The sequence below is a fragment of the Ammodytes marinus genome (genome assembly GCF_949987685.1).
Source record: "Ammodytes marinus genome assembly, chromosome: 5".
Lineage (NCBI taxonomy): Eukaryota > Metazoa > Chordata > Actinopteri > Uranoscopiformes > Ammodytidae > Ammodytes > Ammodytes marinus.
The window spans coordinates 32370311-32392061 of NC_137234.1; the positions used below are offsets into that span (position 1 = coordinate 32370311).

Sequence of the window (21751 nt, forward strand, 5' to 3'; positions counted from 1 at the left end):
TGCCATATTGAATAGAGTCCTTTAAGGTGAGACACGGAAGCCAAAAACAGTGTTTTCAAGCACTGGTACATTTTGAGATTTTTGTCAATTTAGCTTCCATAACATGTCTTTCATACTTATATAAATAAAAGGTCCAAAATTTACATTTAGGTGTTTATTTAACCGCAGCATCCGCCCTATACTTTGTGTTTAGTGCTTCAAATGAGCAAATATTAGCATGGTCACACAATAAACTGAGATGGTGAAATTGACATATTACATATCATTGTACCTGATTAACAGAATCATGATAGCATATTTATGTAGCTTTATGTTTTTTAAGTATCTGCATTCGTTCATTGATCATATTAACAAGGTGGAGTCAGTGATTCTGGAGAATGCCTTTGTCAAAATCACCGTTTGAATTTTCTTTGAGATATCTCCTCATAGTCCTCTTTACTGTGTGTCCACTGAAAATCCATTGTTAGTACACAGCCAAGATTGAGATTCCAAAGTGCAACTGTGTGTGTGTGTGTGTGTGTGCGTGTGTATATGACACAAAAGTTAATTCTACAGTATTTTTCTGCTCTCTTTTCTCCAGGGTGATAAGCAGTGACCTGTGAGCATGGCCTACACTTTAGGCTCGACCGCTGATGGGCAGACGCGCACTGTCGCACCTCAGCACTGCATCACTCGGGTGGAGCTCTCTGTCACCGCAGCCAACCTGCTCGACCGAGATGTAGCCTCCAAGTCGGACCCGTTCTGTGTCCTCTTTCATGAAGTGGATGGGAACTGGGTGGAGGTAAGGACAGAGGGATAATATTGGGATAAGAGAATAACTGATAGCTGGAAAGAACTTCACATTCTTTTCTTGCCCGCAGATGTAATGTAATGTAACTTTATTTGAACAGGGACAATGTACAAAAGAAACATTAACCTTGTTTAGAGCAATGAGAGATGCATTGTACCAGGTTTTAGCAAACCTGGTACAGTTATATGCGATTTCAAGGTCATCTCCACCGCTGCCTCAGTCCAAAGACATGCAGGTTAAAGGGTTGGTCTCACCAACATTTAAAACTGTGTTTAATTCACTGTGAAATCAATCAATTCCAATCTAATAGCCACAATTAGTGGGTCCGGTCGAGGAAATACAATTAATCCCTGGAAATGTTCCGCATAAAGTTGACAAATAACATGCCATCTTGACAGTGTTGACCTTTCAGCGGACAAAGAGCCCCCTCTTTTGGAATGAAAACTGCTCCGCCAATGAACAATAGTTTGCAGGCCAAGTTATTAGACAGAAATTGATGGAACAAATACAACTTTTAAATAAACTGTGTGCAGATAAGTTTAGTACAAGCCCATTGAATATTGTTTTCTATTTGTCTTTTGTAGATACACCTGCCATGATGTAATTCTACGATCATTGTGTGATGTGAATGTATGATGCTAAAAAGGAACGTTGTGATGAAGTTTTGGTGTATGTAGGCTGCTGCCTCAAGGCTTTTCTGGAATAGCTGGTCAACAGCGCAAACTGACTTTAGTGTTTATGTGTGCCTGTGCTGTGCTGTGCTGTGTGTGTGTGTGTGTGTGTGTGTGTGTGTGCGTGCGTGCGTGCGTGCGTGTGTGCGTGCGTGTGTGTGTGTAGGCGAGTGCCTCTTAGCTAACTCTGTCGGTCGGCAGGGCATGTGGCTCCTATGTGAAATTGCCAACAGTTACTATGGCAATGGGAAGGGAAACAAAAGCTCAGTGCTCCTGGAGTGAGTGAGGGAACGATAGAGGAGTGCCAAACCTTTTCTCGGATATTATCCACAGCTCGCTTTTTCTCTCTCACACCCAGGCTTTCTCACTTTCTCTGATCCCCTCCTGTGAGCTTTGTTTGCTCCCTCCTCCGATTGTCTTTCTGCTTTCTTTCCCCAGTCCAGGGTTAGCACGGAAAGTTTGGAAAATGTCTGGTTTTAAATATTGTGTTTTCGAGGTTTGAAACCTGCTTGAGTTCTGAACACATGAATAGAAATGCTGCATTTTCTGCACATTCATCAGACTGACTTAGGGACTGTCAATAATATTTTCCCCATGTTTTTCAATTAACCAATTATAATACAAAATGTTACTAAATTGGAGCACATTCATTTTGATTGGCAATGTGGAATTACCTAATTTTCAGCGAATATTGTCATAACTAATTTTTTTGCTTTATAAGGTAATTGTAAAAATACATTATACGAATACCCTTCCGTTTTACAGGTTGAGCAATGCATAAAATCATTAAAAAAATATCCTTGCTTCAAGTATAACTTTTATTTTGTAGGTGTTGGAAAAGTGCTTGAATTTTACTCTGAAATAGCTGGACGAACCCTGCCAGTCGTCCCCCCTCTGTCCATCTCACTGTCTGTCTGTCAGGTGATAGAGGTGCGAGAGGCAGCTGGGTCCATCGGTGGTGAGAGAGAGAGAGAGAGAGAGAGAGGGGGGGGGGGGGGAGGGAGAGGGGAGGGGAGGGGGGTTTGAGTGTGAGGTGGTGTGAGAGAGGGAGATGAGAAAAGGGTGAGGGGAAAATGAACTAAAGATTACAAAAAGAGGGCAGAAAGAGAATGAAGTGCCAAAAGGGTCATTTTCATAGTCATTTGAGCAATGTTAATGATAGCAACAAGAAATACGAGACGCACACTACAGCCTGTCAGGCCTGCCATGATGCCCCAGTAATATCAGCTTTTAAGCCACAAAGTGCAGCCCTTCTGCTCTGCTCTCTTCCCATGCAACAGACAGAAGGATATGTTTTGTAACCACATTTAGTAGGCTGAAGTAAAAACCCTTTTCCCTCTTGACCAAGTCTGCAGCCTGCCTCTTCTCAGTTCTTAGTCTGTATACTCAGAAGAATGTAAGATATGTTGGATGAAAGCATTAAAGCAGCTACGAGTAACATTTAAATATCTTTTAAACAGCCTCATGTTTCCTCTCATAATCATAAATTACCTTTAACAGCAAACGAGACCATCAGTGCAAAGAAAGACGTTTTTATATAGTTTTTATTACTGCGTTTGGTCTGGTCGCACACCCAGTCCGATTTTCGGTTCACGGGTGCATGCTCTATGGTCACATATCCGTATTGGTCGCAGATTTCAGTGTGGCGCAGCAACGCAATTTGAGAAGCCTATCCCTCCAGGTGAGGGAAGGGGAGCGGGAGCCTTGTTTGAGACAGTTATTTGTCGTCATAGTGACTGATAACGGGGCTGAACCATCAAAGAAAAAAAAGAAAATGCAATGAAGAAAAGCTAAAAAGGAGAGTGATAGGCGGGCGGGAGGGCGTTGCCAAGCAACGTAAACACAATTTCACGGAAGCGAACTAGACTGCAGTGTTTACTCCTAAATTAATGAGCGGTAGCCTACTAAAACAAAGTTTACTTTGCCTCACCATCATCAGATGACCATTATTCATCTGAAATAGTCATTATTTACAAGAACATAAACACATTACCTCATCGTGATCCATACTAACTGCCGTCTCTCGTTCATTCGCTTTCTGTGAGGAGACGGAATCTTTCAGCTCCGTGAGAGGTGACACTGCATCAACTCATTGCAATCAGGTGTGTGTAGCACTGACTGGCATTAGTTGATGCTGTGTCACTAACCACTCTCACGGAGCCGAAAAGAGTCCAGTGCCCTCACACTTTCAACACACGGACATGCACTATATTGCTTCCTGATTATTTGAATCTCGCACGCCCGGTACGAGCTAGAAAACAGCTTCACAACAGCTGGCGTCGTAAAAATACTACCGCTTTTGTCCAAAGGGGCCGCCAACGTGCAATGTTACTCGTAGTGGCTTTAATAATGGCATGTAAGGTACATTTTACAGAGATATCTCGTCTTTACAGTTATTCAGTAAGTGAAATGAATGTGTGTATACTAAATTGCATGGCCATCCATCCATCAATTTTGAGATGTTTAAACACAAATGTCAACCTCATGGTGGCGCTTAAGGAAATGTGAGGTGAACATCAAAGTCAATAGGATCAATCTTCTTGGGGCCGCAAATGTCTGTACAAATATTCATGACAATCAATCCAGTAGTTTTCGAGATACTGCGGTCTGGATCAACACGTTGGAACAAACAACCAGCTGACCGTTCAACATAGCCATTCTTAGGGCCACACCTTTATCGTGGCTGAAAAGGAACGATAGCTGTGGGGGTCATCACCAACTCTGCGCTGCCAGTATTATTCTCTGTGTGAACTAATTCTAGTCAGCTCACTTCAACTTAGCAGCACTTATGTCTAAACATGGAAGCACCACATTACATTTGTTAACACTGTAATAGAATATGACAACAAATTAAAGGTTCAGTAAGCGGAATGGTCCGTTTAGCTAACTTCCTGTCAGTTACTGCAGTTAGCGGTCCCCTCGCTCGTCCCTACGTCACCACAATAATGCAATGCGGTTTTCAAGCAGCGAGTTATCTAGCATCAGCTCAGATCCATAAGTGTGATAAAACATGATAAAAACCATCAAAACAGACATTGGGAAGGATTTTTACCTGCTCCGCCATTGTAGGCGCATACAGATTCACACATCTGTCGCTCTGCACGTGCACCGGCAGTGAGACGGGTGCCGGTTAGTAGCGTTCTCTCTTCTGATTGGATACCAGTTTCGGGATCCCTGAAAAGTTTATTTGCCGATTATATGCAGAGTGAGTGACTGAGAGATCGGCTTTATGAAACTCGCATACTATGTAAGTAATCACTGTACGAATAAAGAACGATTTCACACTTATATTAACATAAATAAATAGCTTACTTCATCTTTAAGTGAAGTGTCTTGTTTACTGTGTGGTAATCAGCAGGACAGACTTAATTCAGTACCTGGTAATTGTCATGTCATGGCCACCCTTTCAGATCAAGACCACTTCAAAAATGCCTTTTATTTTCCATCACATTCAGAAGTAGTAACAGGCTTAATGTATACTGACCTCATGTAATGGTGGATAAACACACTATGCTGTGTGTTCTGGGTGAGTCAGACTAAAGAGTAGCAAGGCCAGTGAGTATTAGTCATCCAACCTCCTGGTTTAAAGGACCTGAGCAAATAACATGTTCATCACTGTGCTCTTACGGACACCTACGCACTCTGATCAGTGTTTTGTTGGCGGTCACGAGAGCACAGAATTGTAAACCTCAAAACTGGGCCCACCCGGGAAAATAAATTGAAATTCAGGAAAATAAAGTTTGGGATTAAAACATTAACAATCTACAATGATTTTCTTCTCTGAGAAATAAACGCTGAGAACAGAGAGAGCTTTCATGGAGAGAAAACAAATGAATGCTTCTAGCCTATTGCTTGTACAGAACTAAATTCATAGGTTATTGTGGAATCCGTAGGCATAGAGGGAGAAGCACGAGCAGCTGTGTTTTGTTAATGAGGTGCCTTCAAATACTGAATTCATTCTTTCATATTAAAGGTGCTCCGAGGAACTTTCAGTTTGTGTTCATTCTTGCACCCCCTTTGGACAAAAGCGGTAGTGTTTTTACTACGACAGCTGTACTTCCTGGGTGAGCGTACCCAGGAAAAAGGCATTAAGAAAAACTATATAAAAATAGAATTCTTTGCACTGATGGTCTTGTTCGCTGTATGTCATTTATGATCATCAGAGGAACAATTTGAAATATTTAAAAGTTCCTTGTAGCACCTTTAATATTGTAAAGGTATTGGTTTTACATGACCTTGACCTCTTGACACTTTTTCATACAGTTGAGATGCTGCACTGGACGTTGTTTTAGCAATGCTAGCCTACTTTTAAATGTTCAATACTCCAATGTGTGATGTCTTGCAGTGCAAAATACATAGTTTTACTTTTATTTATTTTTTATTAGAACGTCTTGCTCTTGTATTTCATTACTGGTGTTAAGATGGAGTGCCTAGAACTGTCACTGATGTTGAGTCCAGGCAAACTGAGACTTATTGGGTTTGTCTTCTACTGTTTTGATATACAAATTACTGGATGTGCAGGGGTCAGAGTCAAGCCTGCCCTGACACAATCAGAAACCTGAAAAGTGTTAGAGTAATGGGATGATATAACCAGGTTACTTTGTTTTCATACTAAATATAAGATGATCCCAACTACAATAAGACTCATGGTTTCCTAGTGTGCATGTCTATATTTTTAATTGAAGGAAATAAATGGCTTATTCTCTTATCCACAGTCCCTAGGCAAGTTGATGGCCAATGTTTACTAAAAACCTTAGTTACCTTTGAGTCTTATTGGTGATTTTGGCCATTTCAGTAAAACCTCTTCCACTGGATGTACGTACAGCCACAATCCACTGTGTGCATTTAAATGATTTTTTATTGGTTTTATATTCTTTGTCTCTTTTAGCTTGGCCGCACAGAAACAGCAGTGAACAACTTGAACCCAGTGTTTGGAAAGAAGTTTCAGGTGGACTACCACTTTGAGGAGGTCCAGAAGCTACGTTTTGCCATCTTCGATGAAGACAAGTGTGCCGCGCAGCTCTATGAACATGACTTCCTGGGAGAATTCATTTGTACAGTCGGAGTGGTATGAATCATTTCTCCATTTCAGGCCTGTTTGTTTTTGTAGCGCTCCATTTCAAAAGTTTCTTGTCCTGAGCAGTTCACACAACATTGGTGGAAACACGTTCCCCAACACTTATTGACTTATCAGCACGGTGATGCAGATCATTGTTAAAACTATTTTTAAACATTATTTGTTTACCACAACCCTGCTAAGTTCAGCCTTGTTGGATACCCTTTTATTATTTTATATTTAAATACAATGTTTAAAGCTATAGTGCGTATCTTTTGTCCCCCCCCATGAGTAATTCTGAGTAATTACAACAACATTGTATACTTTTTGCTGTATGTCCAGTTCTTCTCTTAGCATTAGAATCAACAACTAAAACATTTCTTTGGTGCTTTTTGGGGATTTTTTCTAAACTCCTGTGCCACTGTCAAGGGGTGACACCCCTAAGTCTCCACTGTGCACTGCATTTTGGATGAAGACATTTTGAATGAGCACATTCACTGTGAAACCATAGTGGGATTAACATATAATAAAACAAAATACCAACTACCAACACATTGACCAATGACCATGACAGTTATAACAGTAAAATACCGAGCTGATGCCAGAGCTGTGCAGGTGAACTAACAGGTGTCCATTACAATACAACACATTCCCACTTATGGTGTAGACAGAAAGTTAAAAGGCAAAATGAGTGAGTCAAAGCACCAAACTACTAAACATATGATAATCAACAGTCAATAGTTGGAAACGAGTTAGTGATAGAATTAGGCTCTGGCTGTGTTTAGGAAAAATAAAGATTTGTTTTTTTGTCTTACCTGTATCCGATGATAATGTTTTATAATGTATTATTCCTGTCCTTTGTATCTCTCTTTAATTGTTTACTAGATTGTGTCCAATAAAAAACTTCACAGACCATTGATCTTAGCCAATGGGAAGCCGGCTGGCAAAGGAACCGTTACAGTAAGAACGAGTACTGTCTCTGTATCTTACACCCTCCTACATACACAGACACACACACACACACACACACACACACACACACACACACACACACACACACACACACGCACACACACTGTACGGTATGACATAATTGTGTATGCAGTCCTTGTTGTTTACCTGTTTGTAGATGTGGATGAAAGTGATGTTGATGTTGTTGTTATTGGTGCTGATGTTGTTGTGAATGTTAATATTTGTTGCAGCTGATTTAATGCTGCACTGTTATTTTAGATAACAGCTCAGGAGCTGTCTGACAACAGAATCATCACTTTGACCCTGAGTGGGCGTAAACTGGATAAGAAGGTAGCGCACACACACACACACACACACACACACACACACACACACACACACACACACACAAACACACAATTTATATGCAAATGTAATGGAAAAAACACTCGGGGTACATTTCAAAACTACTTTAGGACACACAAGCAAAGTCCAGACATTTACAGTAAATGTTTTCACATTATTCACTCTATTAGCCAATGTACGGGCCATCAGTTGGAAATGGAAACATGCAGGATTTATATGACATTTTAATACAAGATTATTAAAATTTTTGAACCTATTGAGTAGCAGCTGGAAAATGGAGATGGAAGAATGACAGCGGATCAGGAACAGCACAGCTTGAATTGTGATTTGAACAAATGCTGATGTGTGCCTGCTGTGCACCCTCTGGTTATACCACCTGGAGTGTTCAAGTTCAAGTTCAAATGTATTTATATAGCTCATTTAAAAACAACAATAGTTGACCAAAGTGCTTCACATGTTCAAAAACACATTCCGGAAGCCTAAAACTTAGGTATGTGCCCACTGTGTATTAATGTACGTAAGTAATGTGCATTCCAGTCCTGTCTGGAGGCCGAGCTGCTGCATTTTGGTCTAAGTGTAAGCTACGAATACATGATAAAGATACCACATATGGGGGCGCCCTTAGCTCAGTTGGTAGGGCGTCCCCTCCATGGGCCTCGGCCAGCAGCGGACCCGGGTTAGATTCCAGCCCGCGGTCGTTCTCTGCATGTCACTCCCCTCTCTGCCCCATTTCAACTCTGTCTCTACACTATCAATAAAGCATAAAAATGCCAAAAAAAGATTTAAAAAAAAGATACCACCTATAATGAGTTACGCTAGTACAATATAAATCCTAATAAAGGCATGAATTACTCTTTCAAACTAAACAAAATAAAACTAAATTCTCTTCAATATGGTGGGTTATTTTCAGGACGCTTCATTTTAGCATACTATAAGCATTAGTCAAATTGTGATACACGTGTAAAAGAAACTGCCTCTGTTCTCTGCAGGATTTCTTTGGTAAGTCAGACCCCTACCTGGAGTTTCACAAACAGGGAGAAGATGGCAAGTGGATGCTGGTTCACAGGACAGAGGTGAGTTATCGGGTTTGGATGAAAAGTACCCTCATCCGATAGTCATTCATGTGAACCATGTTATTTTAAGCTAAACTAGGTCTTGCAGAAGGAAGAACATTAAGTGTGGGAGGCTGGATCAAACAGATTACAGTAATTCTACTCTGGTTACGGCTGCATTACATATCGGCTGCTGATGCTGTGTAAATTCAAGGATCACTGACCTTTGTCTCTGTTTCTGTGACGTCAGGTCATCAAGAACACTTTAGATCCGGCTTGGAAGCCCTTTACCGTGCCACTCATTTCTCTCTGCAATGGAGACGTGGATAGAAACATTAAGGTTTGTGGCTACAGTTGTATATGTAACAAAAAAGGTGTGGTGCAGAATTTCTGCGATAGGTGCTGCGGCCCATTTAAAATACAACCAAATATGGATTTTGTTTAATAAAATGTAACATTTGAAAACGGACAGTTTTTAGGATGATCATACATGCAAGTGTGAAAAGTATGGAGAAGTGTAAAGAGGGCAAAAACACCAGAGAAAAATACATTTATAGAAAGGAAACTGGGGGGGCGCGGATGAATATGTATGTGTTTTTGATATTAACCTCATATTAAGCAAATGTAAGTTATCATACAAAAAAATTAATACAATGTTTTGGTCTAGATAGTTAATAGCCTAATAATTGAATCAGATCATCTGGGAGATAATCCGAGGTTAACTGATCACGTGATGTCACGTTCACATCCATGCACAGTGTGTATTGAGTTTATTTAAAAACATTTGGAAATCAGACTGCCCTCAGTTTCTCATGCACTGTGTATAGTCTATAGCCTATTTCAGCCTTGTCTGTGGAAATAAAGATAGCTGGACAAGAGTTCTTCTGCTTCGTTCCTCTCACTGCATTTAAATGCATTCACTATATTACAGAGAAATATGTCTTGTTAAAGAAAATGAGCACCTAGCCCAACCCAGAGGACCCTGCATAATATTTTATTTTAAAGTAATATTTTTATGGAAAATTCTTTCTTCAATAGCTTCTAATTCATCCGACCGAGTGTTTCCAAATTATTTGTTCACACAAAATTCCTCATATTTAGCCTCTTAGTTTCCCTCTCAAAGTGCACCAGATTCATGCATTTCACTTTAAAAAACTTTAAAAAAATCTCCCGGGGGGGGGGGGGGGCATACCCACGGACCCTATGCTTAAAGGAAGCAGGAACCACTGGATTAAGATGTTCAAATGTATTTTAAGCAAAACAAAAACATACTTCGATAAAGATGTTAAAATGTTAAGAAAGTGTGTTTAAAAACGCACAAAGATGTTTAGAATGTTTCAAAAAAATAATTAAAATGTGTAAAATAGGAACAGAGTTGTTTAAATTATGTAAAATAATTAAAAGATCTTTCAAAACACACAGGGATTTATAACTTTTTTTGGGGGGGGGCTCAGCTGAAATTTGTTCTCTGAGGGGGGGCACACTTTGAAAACCCCTGTTCTACACCATCACAGGTCCTGTGTTACGACTACGATAATGATGGAGGCCACGACTTCATAGGAGAGTTTCAAACCACTGTTACCAAGATGAGTGGAGCTCAGAACTCAGTGGAGGTAAATACATATGGATATGACACTAGAAAAAGGAAGTGTGTGTTTGTCAGTTCAATATAGTACATTAAGTTTGAATTATCTTTGTTTATTTCCATTCAGGTAGTGTTTAAGTGCTGTTTACAGCTTTATATTGCTAGTTGTCAATTTGTTGTTTTATGATTTTTCTCTGAAAGTCAGGTATCTCACTATGCTCAACATCAGCATGCTCACATAATATAAAATAGTACTACTGTATATGTGTCAATATGTTCACATGCATGTGAAGCTTCAGGGTTGTGTCATCATGTTAGCTGGGTCTGGTTAGGCAAACAGTAGGCTGTAATGTACAGCTTCGTACAATTTATAGCAACAATGTCAAGTTTGTGGGCAATTACATCCTGCAGTTTGTGATGCAACACCTCAGTGGCTGATTTGATTTTGAAACATTTGACCAATGTGTGCTGATCTTGCACAAAAAAACTGAGTCATACTTTCTCATCAGCAAATATATGGCAGTTTGATTTTATCTTTGAGCTCTGCTGAATAGGCCACAACTCTGCCCCATATTTCCAAATGTGCAGTTTAAATGCATTCACTCCAATCGTCCAACAATGAACTCGGAATAATAATGCACAGCTTTGCATGGCTGCATTTATCACACAGTATGGCCTGGCTCGGTTTTACTTGTTAGCTGCTAATGAATAAAAACTATTTAAATGAATTGAAATTAAAAAAAAATCACATTTGCATTTCTTGTCTGCGAAAGATGTAAAGTCCCAGGCATCTGAACACCATTCATTCATTAGTAGAGCTGTGTATGTGTGTCTGTTTGAGTGTGCATCTGTTTGTGATAAAACGTGTGTTTGTGTGTGTTATTTGTAAAGCTGTGTGTGTGCATGTTCCAAAGCAGCGTTATGACTTATTCTCCCACTGAGTCTCTTCATGTGTGGTAAATAACCAGCAAAAGAAAGACTAGAGGCAGGAGGAGTGGAGATGGGGGATGGAGAGAAAGAGACAGTGTGTTCAAAGGAGGATGAGAAAATAAAAGGTGCTTTTCAGATGTAAAAACTGTCTTTAGCTGAGCCTAGTAACATGGCAAGGCATTTATAGCTACATGTCATATGAATCACCAGCTCACTTAAGGCAGTTGAGCCTGTGTATGTGCGTGTGTGTGTGTGTGTGTGTGTGGGGGGGGGGGGGGGGTCTGGGGTTCTGAAGCTTCATTTTTCTTTCATCTTCATATTCATCAATACAAATGGTTTCTTTTTACATGTGTGTTTTTATCTAAACTGTACATTACACTACCAAAGCATAGTTAGCTATAGGCCACGTGTGGAATACATACAGATCAAAGTCACAGTCCTACAATTGTCTGTTCACTCTGCCCCATCACACCGTTACTCTCACCAACACAGCTGTCATCTCTGCTTTAGTCATTGTTTCCCCTGTCTCTTTCTGGATGTTTCCCTTTTCTGGTACTGATACATGTCATCTGTCTTTTTTCTGCAATTGTCTTTTCTATTTATTTATTTCTCAGGTGGAGTTCGATTGCATCAACCCCAAGAAACAGAAGAAGAAGAAGAATTATAAAAACTCTGGATTTATCATTGTCAAGTTATGTAAGGTGAGAATGGCTGGATGGAGCTTTGGTCTACTTGTGTTTGGGTGTCAATAATAATGATGGTTGGGTGGTACATTGACCTGTGAAAGCACATCTAAAACATGTTCCCCAAATCTCAAATCAAATCAATCAATCAATTCTACATCTCCTGCATCTCTACCCAGAGCCGGCCCGAGGCATAAGCGAACTAAGCGGCCGCTTAGGGCCCCCGACTGCCTGGGGGGCCCCCTAAAAAAAAAAGAAAAAAAAATGTTTTTTTTTTTTTTTTTTTTTTTTTTTTATATTAACATCATATTATGCAAATGTGAGTTATCGTACAAAAAAGGAATAAAATGTTTTGGTCTAGATAATTTATAGCCTAAAAATGTAATCAGTTAATCTGGGAGGAAATCCGAAATTATCTGATCATGTCACGTTCACATCCATGCACAGTGTGTATTGAGTTTATTTAAAAACAATTGGAAATGGGGCTGCCCTCAGTTGCCCATGCACTGTGTATAGTCTATACAGCCTATTTCAGCCTTGTCTGTGGAAAAAAAGATACAGTAGCTGGACAACAGAGTTCTTCTGCTTCGTTCCTCACACTGCATTTAAATGCATTCACTATATTACAGAGAAATATGTCCCGTAAAAGAAAAAGAGCTCCAAGCCCAACCCAGAGGACCCTCCATAATATTTTATTTTATATCAATATTTTTATGGAAAATCCATGTGTCCTTCTTCAATAGCTTCTAACTCATCTGACCCAGTGTCTCCAAATAATTTGTTCACACAAAATTTCTCAGATTTAGCCTCTTAATTTTCCTCTCAAAGTGCACCAGATTCATGCATTTCACTTTAAAAAGGTTAAAAAAATCTCCCGGGGGGGCATACCCCCGGACCCCCCTAGAAGGGTCTGAATCTCGGCTGTCTAATATTTTCACACAGCCGCACAGGGGAGGCACTAGCAGAAAACACTGGGTGTGTGAATGATATTTAACAAAGATCTATAGTTTCAGCAGCGCTAACATTGGAGAGGGGCCCCCTAATCATATTTCGCTTAGGGCCCCCTGAAGGCTTGGGCCGGCTCTGTCTCTACCCATGGAGGTTTTGCATCTGCCTTAGGATAACTTAACTTACTAATAAGCTCAGTAACAAGGTGAGGTACTGCAGTAATGCATGTGCACTTTATGTAAATAAAACCAATAGATCCACTGACATTTTAAATATATAAGTCACAGAGTAGAGTCACCCCCCCAAAAGAATTATTGCAGTTTGAAGTTTTCAGTTTGATCTTTATCGTTCATTTTAAATCATTTTTTGGAGCGACACTACTCTCATAAAATTCAAAATCTTATGTTCGGGAAATAACAATAATAAATAATAAATTATTTTCATTATGAATCAAAGATCTAATGGAAATATGCAACAGGATGGAACATGAAACTATGACTTTAAAATGCCTACTAATTTACAAAATATATTTTTTCTTGCCTGCTTTACACGGTCATTTGTTGTACATTTATGTTGTGCTGGACTGCAGCAAACCATTGCCAGCCATGCAATAACCTGTCCCTTCTCCATCAATGCGTTCCACTGCAATGGTGCATCACAGTAGGCTACATCATATACTGTATGTGCACTGGTGTAACAGAGACAATACAATAGGTTCACTAAAATGGAATGAAACTGGAGAGAACATAAAACATACAACAATGGTTTTGACCTATAGAATTTCAGGATAGAGCAGAGTAGGACTAGGAGAGAAGACCAAATAACAATCACTCTGACAAAACACTCAACGCAGAGTGAGTTAGTCATAGAAAAATCAAGAGAAATCCCACAGATGGAAATGAACAAAAGAGATGGGGAATAGTTTTAATGAGAAGTTCTCTTTCAAATAAACCTTCTCAAGTTAACGGTGGAACTTGTTGTTTTTTGCAACTGCTTCTATAACAATAATTCAATTAAATCAAAATGTACCTTGTAGAATATTACATACAGTTTCTTAACATTTCAAGACCTAAACATTTTTTTTTACTCTAACCACTACACCACGAGCGCTCCCTAAACTCTCACATTAAAGGAGAATGAAGTATCAAAAATAACGCACATAACTGTCAAACATATCCATCAGGCTTTCGTCAAGCCTTGTTACCTGATAATGACCCATCTTAAATTGACTTATTGAAAACATTTAATAAAACCGTTGTGGTTTTGATCCGCTGACACACTTCTAACTGGGTGTTCATAACGCCGTCTGAATAACTAATTGATGCAGCAGCTTTGAGGCCCACTGAAGACACATTAAGCTGGAACACTGAGTCTTTAGATGCCTACTGGAATGACATTAAAGCTGTGTGCATATGATGACAAGCTTCCATAATTGATTCCTTTCCTTCCTATTCATGAACAAGCCTTTGTACGGATGTGCACACACACAATCACATGATACACACACACACACACACACACACACACACACACACACACACACACACACACACACACACACACACACACACACACACACACACACATCCAGTACATGGACAAAACCACAAATACAGTAATTATATTGTTGGCTGCCGGCAGGGATTAGGCTAATGACAGTAAAATCCATGGTAAATATGCATTGTAATTGGGGTGGAATTTGTGTTTGAACAACATAATAATCGGTACTCTATTGGTAGTCAGGAAAAAAGCTTGTTTTTTATTCATTTTAATACACATTTAGATGTATTTTTTATTACTATAAAGGAGTTAGTACTTTATTTATATGCTGTGCTAGGTTTAGTGAGATTTGTTTCTACATAGTCTGTTGTGTTAGAATAAGCAGTGAAGAACAAATGCTTTTAAAGGACACTGTGTACACTGTGTGTAAAAAAATATATACAGTATAATAATAACAGTATGCTTTTATTGTGTGGGTTATTTGAGTTAACTGTGTATAATTCTAGTAAAGTTTACAGCAGTCTAATGATTTAATTGATTTGATCAAATGCAATTTTCAAAAATTGCTTTCTCTGTAGAATCAATAGTCAATACCCTCCTCATTTTTTGCTATCTGAAATTATTTTCCTTCACTATTAATCTATAATTTCATTGCCCTGTTTCTCATCTGCCCCTAGATTACAAGGGACTACACTTTTCTGGACTACATATTGGGAGGATGCCAGATCATGTTTACAGTGAGTATGTTATAAGCATGCCTGTTTTTCCTTTCCTTTTGCAATGATGTGCTGTGTTCTGCTCTGGTAAAGCGATGGAAAACATTTAGATTAGCTTTTCTCCATCTCCCAGGGTTACGGTGGGATCACCATCATTTGCATACAGAAGGTGTGAGGGAGAAGGAGCTGAGAGACGATGAATGGGGGTAGAGGAGAGTAATGGGTTTTTTGAAACACCAGCTTTGTTTATTTGTGAAGGCTTGAGGGCAGAACGAGTGAATACAATAAATTCACATTTTTGAAATGATGACAATAGGAAGTGAGTGTAAGATTGGAGATGGAAATAGAAAGAGATAGAGAGATAGGTGTTTTACCAGAGGGAGGAAGGGATGCAGAACATGGTCCTAGTCTAGTTTGGTCTCTTGTGATGAGAAACTCTTGTGTTTCCCTGGTGATGTCACACCTTTTTGTGTAAGTGAGTGAGTGTGAAGAGAGAGAGAGAGAGAGAGAGAGAGAGAGAGAGAGAGAGAGAGAGGGTGTATGGTTTTGTAATAGCCAATCTCACACACATTGGGTTTTTACTATTATCGGGAGGGTGGGGGTTCTGTCCAACGAATACAACAGTCCTGCTGATAAAACCTCAAGACCATTACGACTGGATCACTGTCACTATAACTCATACATTCTGACACACAAATGTACAGAAATTCTGAAACACATGCACACCATGTGAACAAAAAGACACCCCTACTGCGCATATACAGTACACTCTGTGCCAACTCTACATATGCACACACACAAACGCATACACACACACACACACACACAAACACACACACACACACACACACACACACACACGCGCACACACACACACACACACACACACACACACACACACACACACACACACACACACACACAGTGTCCCTTCCTTTTAAGTACTTTCATGTACCTCTCCAACAATTTCCCAGCTTTGTGAGCTAGAACCAGGCTCCAGGAGTAGCAGGGCACAGATAGTGTTGTTTGTTATTTGCTCAGTTTTGTGGCATGTGTTCTGACATGAGACACTTGTGCACCTCCTATTATTTAGAGATTTGTCGATAATCATTGCATTTGTTCTTTAAGAATGTATTGGAGTAGAGTTTTTTTATTTGATTTTGATTGTTAATTTTTGAAATGAGAGATTTAGTAAAGCCTGCGACCAAATATTAATACAGGGATCAAACCTTCTTTTATACATTTTCTTAACCCTCAGGTATCACTTTATTATACTACCCTTTTGGGTCATGAACAGTAAAAAATGTCCACTTCCAAAAACTGACAATAATTATGTTGAGCATTTACAAAACAGTTCAAATTAAATTGCATCAGGCCTATTTATTAATTGTCGATTGTTATAATTTGTATGTGAATTGACTGTTATTTTTGGGTTAGGGTTTCAAATTAGTGACACAAATGAAATACAAATAATTTAACCAATAATCTACATTAGTTTGTGTCATTACAAAACATTGTATTGGATCCTCGATGCTGTCAGAATTCAGAGTAACATTTACACTCTATTATACAAGCCACCTTGGATAGCTAACACATCAGAAAGTTCTAATTTAAAAAAAAGACCATCAAAAGACATCTTGAAAAGAATGCAACTATATAAAAACGGGCCACTCATAGTGATGAAACTGCAGAGAATTTATCACCTGAATCCGAAGCTTTTCTCAGTTTTTTTTCCTGACACAGAAAGCAGCTATTTTTGGTGAAAAAGCTCTTATACCCCACTGCACACTATCTGCTCTGCTGACACAGCTAGCGACTAGCTGGTGAACATAATGGAGTATTTAGCAGCTACATAATGAGAACTTAATGTGTAATGGACCTATTTTCATCAGGCAGCCAGAAACACGTCTCTATAATAAATGCTAAATAATGTTATATGGTAGCTGCTGGATGTGTAAAGAAACATTTGTTTTTAATATGACATAAACAATAGCATTTAGATATAACTCATGCTCATAATACTAGGACAAACTAGCTTCAGGGATCAATATTTAAACATTTCTTCATTCAAGTCACTGAATTGTCCGCTTGTTTACAATGGCAACATTAGCCTGTTCTAGTGGTGGTGAGATGATAAAAATGTAAGGCGGAATGAAAACTCTAAAATCCTCGCTGCTCCCTCATAATCTTTTGCCTTTTGTCACAGACCTGCAGCTATGTCACTGATGCACACACACACACACACACACACACACACACACACACACACACACACACACACACACACACACACACCTAATACGGTCTTAACTAAGATACTGTACACCCTCTCTCTCGCTTACAAACTCATTTACATAAACCCATGTGAGCACAAACATATACTGCATGATCCTTGTCACCCTCTCCCCTGCTATCACACACAAAAAACAACATTGTATCAGACACCACAATGTCATCATACACACTGACTGATGTAGACATGCAGAAGCACAACTAATCTCACAAAGACGCTCAATCGCTGAGGACATCTCCTCCTCACGTTTACACTGCCACTAACGCATATGCACAGATTTGTACATAAAGAGGCACAGTGAGAAGCAGTGTTGTACAAACACACACACACACACACACACACACACACACACACACACACACATGCAGAAAAAGCAGCGGTGTTCAATCAGACTTAGTTTGGCTCTAATCCTAATCTTCAGGATGGGAAAGTCTCCTCGGGGATGTGTGTGCTGGAAGAGAGAGCAACACTCCAACTCAAATAGACAGCCTGCTATGGCTGACGGGCTGCTTGTGAAATACTATTTTTTCAACCGAGTTACACTGTTGTTATTTATATCTTATGTCTGATATCATTCTGAGATGTGTAGAGCATAGTACTCGTGTCCCTGTGGGTTTGACTTTCCATGAATGAGTGTACTGGCAAGCGTCTTCACGGCTCAAGATGTTGATACAGACACTATCAATTAAGACACATCGCTGTTAGTTTGTTTTTCACATTCTGACTGCTCTACACCGCAATCCATAACATTGTTTGATTGGATATTATATTATTTTATCAGTCTAACCCCGGGCCTTACTATTTTACTCAGTGATGTTACAATTGATTGATTGATTGATTGACCTGACAGTACTTGCTTCCAGATTTTATTCACAGTTGAGGTAGAAAAGTCCCCTTTAGGATTGATTCATCATTACATGCGGTGTCTAATCCAACCACATCACAAAATTGTAATTTTTTTATTCAAAATATACATCCTATCACCATGACACATGTCGCACATCCTCACAACTATCCACCAATGTATTATTCGGGACTACTTAGGCCTGTATGCATATGTTTTAAAGTAGATACGTGGAGCTTTCAGCTTTTGTTGATTTTAGTGGTACCTTTGGACAAAAGCAGTAGTGTTTTTATGAAACCAATGCCCAAGGGCGTGCAAGCAATGCCCTTGGGTTAGGAAGGGAGGATGTAATGTATGTGACTATGTAAGATTAATAATGCTCATAAGACGATGGTGTAGCAAACTGTAAACTTTGATTAAGTCCTGTTCATTAATGTTCCAGTCTGCCTGCTGTAAATCATTTATTCTAAGTTCCTGAGCAAAAATCAAACCCATGCACAGGCACAGAGTCTGGCGGTGGACAGCAGCTACTGGTTGTCACACCTCAGAGTGAGAATACGTCCAGAATCTATTCACACACACTCATCCATTCAATGCCCCTCCATCCATCTCTCTGGCTGTGAGTGAGTCTGAGAGGTCCTGGCTTGAGAGTTGGCCTGTACCTGAGAAGGCACAGCTGCGAAAACTCCAATGTGATTGTGATTGTCAGTGTGTCAATTAAATGACAGCAATTTGTCAGTTGCAGAATCTCTAATTTATCACAGTCACAGTTGTTCTCTGCCACATTGCTGCTCCGAAGATTAGAGTAATGAGATGCAGCTCTGTTGCCCCTGATTCATTTGAATGCTGTGCACTTGCTTGTTGCAAATGTGTGTTTGTCATGTCGTGCTTAGTCCACTCCTGTGTTATTAGCAATTACTAAAAGCTTGGGGCCAGGAGTAAGTTGGAAATAGAATTGTCTCTTCTCCCACTGACATTGAATTTATAGCCATCACACTGAAAATGTTTGTCACCTGGGGGGGGCGGGGGGGGGTGGGGGGGGGGGGCATATGTGGAAAAAATGCTGTAATAGTACAAAAACGTCCTCGTATGTTATAATGAACAACTTAACTGTATAACGTAGCAAATTGTAATCAAACATTGTAAAATATCAATGTCATCATCAGCAGACCAAATAGGCCTAGGAAAGACAGGACTGTAAATCATTTGGAGTAGTGTTCATTCTAGCAGAAGGCGGGTGTGGTGTGGGGCTGGAGGCTTTGCTCGGTGTAGTCGGACCCGGAGACTTCTGGGGTCCTAGTGGGTTTGACTCACGGTCACAGCACAGACAGGCAAAGCGAGGTTTTTTTGCAAACCCTCAGGGAAAACAGATGGTGCTGAAGAGACATACTGGCTACATTTGTGTTGTGCTTTCATAGAGCTGCAGATGTCTGAAAGAGGCAGACAGAGTTGTATTCTCAACATGTCTCCTCCAGTAATATAAAAGCAAATTAACTTCAGTTTATAATGGATGAGGAACTGTACAAAATAAAATCGAACTGCTAGAAAATACACCTCATTCTCCAATGGCAAAATTATTCATCTGAAAAGGAACTCGCAGGCGATATAAGCCCCCCTCAAACAGCACATCAAACAACAACTGATCTGGACCAAATTTGATTTTCTTCCTAGCCTGAAGCTTGGCTAGAGTCCATTGGAGCCAGTGAAATGTAATGTTTCCAGTCTATAATGTTGCTGTTACAAAGAGCCCATAGAAGGAAGCTGTTCCTATGTTGGGTGTAGATACTGTACAAATAGAGATTACCTATTCATCTTCCAATCATTTTTCTTGATTTATCAATGAATCGCTTGGTTTGTACATGTTTTGAAAACAGCAAAATTCACTATCATACACACTATGCCAAAGCATAAGCATTATGTGTTTTTTTGTCGACCAACAGTCCTAACCGCCAACATATATAATCTACTATTTATCATCATAGAAAAGCAGCAAATTATCACATTTGAGAACCTTGAGCCATCAACTGTTTGGTAGTTTGTGCTTAAAAAAATTACCTAAATAATGAATCACTTTTCAAAATAGTTGCTGTGTTTGCCAATTTTCTTTTGATAAACTAAATAATCCACCAATCATTGTAGCTCTATTTAACTTCTGAGGTTCCACTGAAATATATATTTGTATTTTACAATGCTTTGGTTTGATAAACTGACAAATGATTACAGAAATACATCTCTCAGCTGTTTAGCGGTTTCATGTCCAGACTCTAGCTGTGACTAGAGGGGAATTATTAGTTCACTTAGCACCTTGAGGCAAGAGTAGTATTCTATATGGGTCTTTCTTTCTTCACACACATGTCATAGCAGGACTAACACACATGCTCACACAGATAGAAAATACAGAACAGCAACCTAAATCTGTCACCCTGCATCTCTGTATCCATCACTCCTGTTGCTCTTTATTCTTTACCTCATTTGCCCGTTTTTCTCTCTGTCTGTGTCCCTGTTCAACCAGAAAACGGTTCTTTACAGTAATAAAGCTCCAATCAAACAGAGACAGAACCAGCTGATTTAAAGCCATATCCAAGGCAGTGGAGTTTCTGGGTCGGGTTTTTGTCTGCATACATACGGCTGTACACCGCTTGAGGAAAAGTTTGTCATTGTTGATGTTGTATTATGTTAGGCTGTGTGTCTGCCTTTGTATTTTGTGTACACGTGTTCAAGGTGTCTCTGTGTTCGTGTTTGTCTAAATATTAGTAATAAAAGAAAGAGGCAACAATTATATTAATATTTTATATTTATATTTATATATATTTATGTCCTCAAATCCATTATTTATCTATATTTCCGTAGGTTGGGATAGACTTCACAGCATCTAACGGAAACCCTCGAGAGCCGTCCTCCCTCCACTACATCAACCCATTGGGCAGCAACGAGTATCTCGCTGCCATTTTAGCTGTGGGACAAATCATACAAGACTATGATACGTGAGTATCTAAGGCAGACTTCATGGTTTCTGGAGTGTTTATAATCAGTTAGGATTACATGCTATCTCAACCTAGTGGTAAAGGTTCGTCTTAGATGGTCGAATGTTGTTATCTGCATTTTTCGGGGGAGGGGAGTAATCGTACACAATACTAAGAGATGAGTGAGGTTGGTTGATATTATAATGTTTGTTTTTCTAAGTGCTAATATCACATTAACTGAACACATGAAATTGACCTGTGTGGAAACCATAGTGGAAACACCCTAAATGTCACTGTAAAATCAATATACAATACCTCAGATTTGTTTGTGTATCTGCTATCCTGAAAAAATGTGTTTCATCTCTGAAGTCAGAGGCCATTTTACAATAATGCTTCCTTTAAG

General features: G+C 39.5%; 1 protein-coding gene across 1 annotated transcript in view; it reads left to right on the plus strand.

The window, feature by feature from the left end:
• Positions 1-604: 604 nt before the first annotated feature.
• Positions 605-21751, plus strand: part of cpne2 (copine II) — a gene marked incomplete at both ends in the record, with an annotated part of 32513 nt that continues 11366 nt past the window's right edge. The window contains 10 exons of the mRNA XM_080028238.1: positions 605-781; positions 6350-6529; positions 7403-7477; positions 7748-7819; positions 8824-8907; positions 9137-9226; positions 10401-10499; positions 12016-12102; positions 15210-15269; positions 21236-21369. Of these exons, the coding sequence (XP_079884364.1) occupies positions 605-781; positions 6350-6529; positions 7403-7477; positions 7748-7819; positions 8824-8907; positions 9137-9226; positions 10401-10499; positions 12016-12102; positions 15210-15269; positions 21236-21369 (1058 nt within the window). The remainder of the gene's footprint in view (positions 782-6349; positions 6530-7402; positions 7478-7747; positions 7820-8823; positions 8908-9136; positions 9227-10400; positions 10500-12015; positions 12103-15209; positions 15270-21235; positions 21370-21751) is intronic.